Here is a 7,500-nt window from a genome sequence, read left to right as displayed (position 1 = left end):
TTAGGCCTAATTTGATTGGCCATAATTTGCGAGGACCCGTATTCTAATTAAGCAATAGAGGACGTTTTCCGTGCTTACTTAGCCTCATCTAAACACTCGGGGGAGTTGGGAGAATTCTCGACGTTTGGTTTGCATAACTGCCGAGAATTCTCCCACCTCCCCCGAGTGTTTAGATGAGGCTATGGAAACACGGAAAAAGTCCTCTATTGCTTTCATAAAATATTTGTCAAAGATAATTCGACAAATGAAGGAAAATGCTGGCTTTTTTACTTCTTGATTGAAACAGATTTTCTTGATACACGCTTATATTTCCTACAAGCCAATCAAAACGCGCATCTGACAACGCATAACCAATCAAAATTCGTGTGATGTCACGGCCGTGTTACCATACTGTCATCTAAACACAGCTATTGACCAATGAGAGTCATGAGTGCGCGTACTATCCTTTTTAACACTTCTGGGTTATGGGCTTCTGACACCACTAATTACCGTTAGTTTTTATAAGAAAGTCTTTGCAATCGCAATCACCGAGCAAAAGACGCCGAAGTGGCTCCGCAGTGAGTTGTCTTTGTCTACGATTTTCGTAAAATGTGAAATAAATGGAAATGCCATGTTTAATTACAGTACTGAAGCTATCAAGCTAGTTCACAGGCAACCCACTTTAACGATCTCAAAGAAGCAATAGACCTTTTTCGCTTGTACATTTTGTTTTCCCAATACAGATCATGTGATAATACTCAGGAGGTTTGGTCCTTTGTTTTGTTCATTAAAATGAGTGTATGCAAGCGTGAATATGCCAGCATGCACTCTTTTTAATGAACAAAACAAAGGACCAAGCCTCCTGAGTATTATCACATGATCTGTATTGGGAAAACAAATGTACAAGCGAAAAAGGTCTATTGAAACGACACTCAACATGTTTAAGAGCCCCATCTTCAGTTGTATAAGGAAACCAGTTAGCTTTTACGAGGCTAAGTAGAGGTGAACTAACGCCAAATGAGAGAGTTCGCCTGGATTATGGACTTAAAATAATACTGCAAGGCTGGTTGTACAGCTGTGAGGAAATGTATTTTTTTGATTTACCAATATTTCGTCAGGCACGGCCTGACTTCTTCATGAAGTTAAATGATTTCCCAAATCATTTTTTGGTAAATCAAAAAAATGTATCTCCTCACAGCTGTACAACCAGCATTGCAGTATCATTTTGTTTTAAATCTACAAATTATTTGCTGGTTAGATTTCCCAAGATCCGGCGTTTCCACTTTGTTCAGCTGGCCCTTGCATAAAAAATTGTCGACAAGTGGATTATGGACGTCTTGTAACGTTAACCCTTTGACTCACAGGATTGATCAGTATGTAAATTCATTTTCAATACTGTTTCAGGTAGGCAAGTGTTGAGAATGAATATTATTATCAGCTTAAGGCTATGATCCTGATATAACACCAAATTCTCGTGACCAGCCAACGACGAAATCTATGGAAGTAGTTAGGAGAATGAACTTTTAGATCATGAGAGTCAAAGGGTAAACGCAGCTATTGTCGTGCCTTAGAGCGATTTTCAATTGAGTGTCGTAAAACAAAAACCAAAGTAATTACTTTGGCCAATCAAAAAGGACGGAGACAATCCTGTAAACCAATCAAAACTCGAAGTAATTACACGTAGCCGACACAAAGCGCGAGAAAATGTGCACGCGCGAGCCACGAGTGGTTTTGGTTTTACTTCTGATTGGTTGAAAAAGTGACGCGAGAACTTTGAACCGATCACTGAGTGAAGTAAATGAAAAACCAAAGCAATTCGCTAATTACTTTCGACACTCAATTGAAAACCACTCTGTTCGTTCTCCTTATTTGGTACTTTTCAGTGACTTATTACACGAGGTGTCTCAGCTTCTAGATGGTTGCCGTCATCATTACTACAAAGCTCTCGCCAGATCGGCTGTTTTTACTGCTGCCATTATATCGCCCTCAAAGGTAAGAAAACTCACTGAACGTAACAAATTGTCATTGTTTAACTCTTGAAAATGCAACAGACCATAGCACAGAACGACTTGAGTGGTCATAAATACAATAGCAATCTTTGGGGATGTGACAGGACGTTAGGACGTTGACGCATTACTTTAAGACGCGTACGGTGACACACAGTTCAACATTTGTTGATCAACAAATGTTGGAGTTCTCGGGCAACCTATGTTGAACTGTGTGTCATCATTGGATAATGGAACAGTCCATTCAACAGGTTGAACGAAGCGGAAAGAAAAGCTCTGTTGCACTTGTAGTTGAACGATGTTAATCGATCGTTTTCCATTCTCAAGAAGGAGGTGACACGCAGTTCAACATCAGTTTATTCACAAATGTTGCACTTTGTTGAACCGTGTGTCACTAGGGAAGAGACGCAAAGAGACGACAGCCACGGTGACGTCATTTCAGAATACGATGTAATCGTAAGAGTTCGCTGTTGTCTTAATTCGTTCCGAACTGTTCTAAAATGTGCATTAACTGTTTACAAATTTAAGCGGCATTAACTGTAGCTAAATTGTAGGTGGAAAATTGAAATTCACGGTCATATGCTCGTTTCACGTCATTTTTTAAGCAAAATGAAAAACGCTCTGCAGAGTGTACAGTGCCATTTGTTTTATTCATTTATTATGCTGTTCTGTGGCGTTGTCGTTGGCATCTCTGTAATCGTTTTATTTGCTCCGTGATCTTGTGTGCGTGTTGTTGTTGATATCGGCTCTCAGACTGCGTCCCAGGGCTCCGGGTTCGAAAACCACGTTTTCCATCCGCTTGTGGTCGGTAAAAAGAGTAGCAGTGTTAATGGCGACAAGTGATCCATGCAACGGGGTTGGAGTTGCGCCCCTCCTCCCCCCCCCCCCCCCCCTACCTTATTATATGAAGGCGCGTTGGCTACAATCAATCTCATATCCAACAAGTGTGAAGGGAATAATTGATTCATGACCTTTCATAGTTTTATGACATTTCTCTGGGCTGTTTCACTACGACGACCGGCGTAATCATTGAGCATCATGGTGTAGTCATTGTGTATTGTGCGCCCGCAGTTGTCATACAAAGAAGCACTTAAAGTCCTGAACCTGACTACACTCTGAGAAAGAAGGGGTAGTTTCTAAAGAAACTGTGGTGCTGCGTCGGTGGGGAAGTAGTGAACAAAAATTTGGTTTTATCAACGGAGTTGATAATGTAAATTGGCCACCGTACAGAGATTCTAAAAGCTGACGTTTCGAGCGTTAGCCCTTCGTCAGAGCGAATCGAGGGATTATGGGTTACGTGTAGTTTTTATAGTAGAGTAGGAGCTACGCTATTGGTGGTAACATGGCAACGTGAAAAATAGGAATATATTAGTTAAATGAAAAGCGTTCGTTAATACCGTGAGGATTAAGGGTGCCGATTTGAAAGATGAATTTTTGTTCCAGATTCTTGCGGCTTTCCGTCGTACCTAGATGTAGGGAAAGGCCGCAGATTGCCATGTGTTTTTTGGAGTGGTTAGGCAGATTAAAATGGCGAGCGACTGGCTTGGATGCATCCTTGTCATTCTTTTTCTTGTGAAACGATCGGTGATCTGTTAAGATCTTAACAGATCACCGATCGTTTCACATGTACCTCCGCAAATGTCATTTATTGCATAACCTGCACGTTATGCAATAAATTATACATTGGTGAGACAGGTAGACGACTAGGTGACCGATTCCGCGAACACCTTCGCGATGTTGAGAAGAATGACAAGGATGCATCCAAGCCAGTCGCTCGCAATTTTAATCTGCCTAACCACTCCAAAAAACACATGGCTATCTGCGGCCTTTCCCTACATCTAGGTACGACGGAAAGCCGCAAGAATCTGGAACAAAAATTCATCTTTCAAATCGGCACCCTTAATCCTCACGGTATTAACGAACGCTTTTCATTTAACTAATATATTCCTATTTTTCACGTTGCCATGTTACCACCAATAGCGTAGCTCCTACTCTACTATAAAAACTACACGTAACCCATAATCCCTCGATTCGCTCTGACGAAGGGCTAACGCTCGAAACGTCAGCTTTTAGAATCTCTGTACGGTGGCCAATTTACATTATCAATTCCGTTGATAAAACCAAATTTTTGTACACTCTGAGAAAGACGCGAACACCTGTGCATGACATTTTACAAGAATGTAACCCATCCCAATAGTAAACTATATAGTCTTTTGCCAAGACCTACGACCAAAAACTATTTCATTAAAAATCGTAGACGACTTCCACTTTTAAAATGTAGAACTAAAAGATTCCAAAAAAGCTCCATACCAAGCTCGATAAAGAAGTGGGACTGAACTGAATTGCACTCAAGATTAACTAATACTTTATAAATGTACATATTTAAATTTTTTTTCATTTTACATTTTGCAATTGTAACATTGAGTTTGTCAATTCCCTTTCGAATTGCAATTCGAATGATTTAATAAATTTATTATTATACGGGAGATTGAGTAAACTAATTAGAATGCTCGAAATGCAATATCCAAGGTTGAGGCTTTGATGCATTAATTTATTATTGTTCTCAAGGAACTTGGCATTGGTGAAATTGATCGCTGTAAAGGCTGCAGCCATCATCTGCTTCATGTTTGTTATGAGCAAAGAAAAGTCATTGCGAGTTTCTCTTGGAACATAAGAAGAGCAAGGTAACACGATTTTTTTTATCAATGGGTGAAGTCCTATTAAAATCTCTAGGTTATATTAGTATCAATAGGTCTCTGGAATTTCTAGCTGGCAGTGGTCAGTTGAAAGTCTTTTTCGCTTGTGTTGTTAGCCGCCGTTTTTAACCGTAACAAAAGACATGACTTGCATAAGAGTAAAATTCAATTCTCTGAGGAGAAGTTAGAGACAAGAATGGCTGCCACTTCTTTTTTAGGGCTATTAAAGTAAAGCTTTTACGTGATTTACCAAAAATATAACGACTTCAAAGCCGAGTTCTTCAAATCGATACTTAAGTTAAATGGGGGTAATTGCAACTGTAGTGGCGTGACCACTGGGTGATAATAGCGAATATATAAGGCTATTTTCGCCCATATATTAATCGTCATATTCACGGCGAAAAACAAAATGGCCGCCATTTATTAAAATAATTTTTTTTTGTGGATGAAATTACTGGCACCAAAGGTGTTTCTTTTCATGCGCGGAGGTTGTCCAGGAGCATGTTCTCCCCTAAAACTGTTAATTTATTTCCGATTATTGCGCCTCTGAAGTCTCGCCATTTTCAGTCATTACTTCTGAGAGTGACCGAATAATTAAATCTAAAAAGGGGAAGCCGGTATGGATCCTTGCCTAAATTGAATCTGTTTCTTACAAGCGTTTTACTTTTTTTTGTAACTCAGCGTTTGCCTGAAACAGCTTGCGCAAATGGTCGACTTAACAGTCGATGATCAAACTGGTTTACGCCCATCCCTTCCACCGCATACAGAGCTTCAACATCGAACTGTAAGTATGCCAGAATTGAGTTACTATTATTAGGTTTTCCACAGCTTTACTGTGGACTTCGCTCGAAAACAAATAAGCAGAATATGAAAGCGCCAGCTGCGAACTCCAATGGTGTTTTTCCGACTATGCTTTTTTTTGTTGCGTATAGGTAAGCTGCTTTATCTGATAATAAACAATACGGCCCCTCCCATGCCCATGTCAATGTGAACTAGTTCCAGTCCAATACTGGGAATACGAATATGGTCTATTTCAGCGAACCGTGAAGCAAACTTTGCCACTCGCTAGGTTTTTGATGGTTTTGACCGATTTTTGGCACTTTTAAGTCAATTTTGTGTTGGTTTTTTAGACGGATTAGCCAATCAAAATACGAGTAATGGTAAACTATTGAATGACTTTCCACCTCACTCAAATGGTTTCTTTGATTCGAAATTTCACAGTCTTTTGAAGTTGTCCCGCGCGCCCCGGTCTGCTGCTTGTAATCACGGTCCATTTAGGCTCAAAGCATAAATTTTTTAAGATGTTCATCACTTAGTGATCATGTGATTAAATGCTTATTGACTGAGTTAGGTCGGGCAGAACGGAAAATCATTTGGCTCTCGGTCATGACTTAGGGTCCGATCGCAGGAAGGTCCGTGTGTCAGGACCGAGAGCCAAATATTTTACCGTCCGGCCCGACGTAACTAAGTCAATAAGTATATAACCTCCTGTAGGGGCGAATCATGGATCTATTAACCATCGCGGCTCAAGTTCTACAGCAGATGTGCATATTGCTGAAGTGTTGTCCAAGTAATGCCAGTGAATCATCTCTTCTGGAGTGGTCTCCATTACCTCAAAGCATGTTATCTCCTTTGGCTCTGTCATCTTCTGTTGATGACGTTGTCACAGGTTTGGCTCTTAAGTTGAAGGTGTGTTTGTTGTTTTGTTATCTTGGTTTGACAAATCTTACCATTCATTCGAGTAACTTTCTCCTTTTTTCAAAGGCTGAGAGTCCTCGTATTATCTTTAGCTAGACCACAACACGAGATTTGCCCAATAATTGTTACGTCAATCTCCCGATTAGGCGATCAAGATTTCCTTTATAAGTTTCCTTTGACAGGGAAAGTTTGCTTTTGTACGTAAATAGGGTAAAATTGCATGACAATTTTTCCTTGTCAAGGATGAAATTTGTCTGCGCGTAAACGCACGGCAAGAAAAATGTGGCAAGGAATATTAATGAGATTAGTTCAGTATTAAAACTTGTTGTTCTTCTAATTGTTATAATATTTAATATTAATTATTACCATAATTTTAATTCGTATTATTATTTTACTTATGGTACCATGGGAGATTTCCTTTAATATGGGGTCCTTGACTCCTTAGCATTTCATCCCTTGGCCTCTGTTTTTGTATGCCATAAATTGTAATAAATTAATTAATAAATAAGTAAATAAACAAACGCTTCATACTCGTTGCTGTAAAAGTGTACAAAATGGCGGCTAAAATCGAAAGCAATTTGGATTGATCATAGTTAATCGAGGGACTGGTTATGAAACCTTAGAACTTTCAAAAGCGAGAACAATGTTGTTGCAATCGATGTTGAATTGACCGTAACCCTGCACAATCTTTTGTTTTCGCTTCGCACGGGTTCGCAAATTAGTTGCGCATAATTTAATCGAAGGATTTGATTGGTTATATTATCTTTTCCAAAAAAGGTGTGTTTAGTGCACGGTCAAGGCCAAAAATACGGACAAAAACATGAAACAAAGGAACTTGTCCAGTTTCATAACCATCTGCATGCATTAACTATGGATTGATACAGCTTGGACTGGAACAGTTTTATTCACTTGCTGAATAAACGTATTGCGGGCACAGCGTAAGCTTGTTAAGGAAAACTTGTTCATCGTCTACAATAGCAATGATTCCTTTTCAAGGAAAACTTGTCAAGGGAAACTTGTTGATCGTGATTAACACGAGCAATGATAAGTGTCAAGGAAAACGTGCTGGTGTAAACGGGTTTTTACAGTTATCACAGTCATTCAAGATGGCGGCTCCCGGG

The 7,500-nt window shown here is 39.6% G+C and overlaps 1 protein-coding gene across 1 annotated transcript in view; it reads left to right on the top strand.

Moving 5' to 3' along the window:
• The window catches only part of LOC137997033 (midasin-like), a 100,085-nt gene extending 92,596 nt beyond the window's left edge, over positions 1–7,489 (top strand). Inside the window, exons 72-75 of the mRNA XM_068842734.1 lie at positions 1,863–1,971; positions 4,554–4,669; positions 5,363–5,465; positions 6,176–7,489. Of these exons, the coding sequence (XP_068698835.1) occupies positions 1,863–1,971; positions 4,554–4,669; positions 5,363–5,465; positions 6,176–6,475 (628 nt within the window). The 3' untranslated portion in view covers positions 6,476–7,489. The remainder of the gene's footprint in view (positions 1–1,862; positions 1,972–4,553; positions 4,670–5,362; positions 5,466–6,175) is intronic.
• Positions 7,490–7,500: the final 11 nt, after the last annotated feature.

Source organism: Montipora foliosa, chromosome 3 (genome assembly GCF_036669935.1).
Source record: "Montipora foliosa isolate CH-2021 chromosome 3, ASM3666993v2, whole genome shotgun sequence".
NCBI lineage: Eukaryota > Metazoa > Cnidaria > Anthozoa > Scleractinia > Acroporidae > Montipora > Montipora foliosa.
The sequence above is the reverse complement of the archived record's forward strand: the minus strand, read 5'-3'. Positions and strand labels throughout refer to the sequence as shown.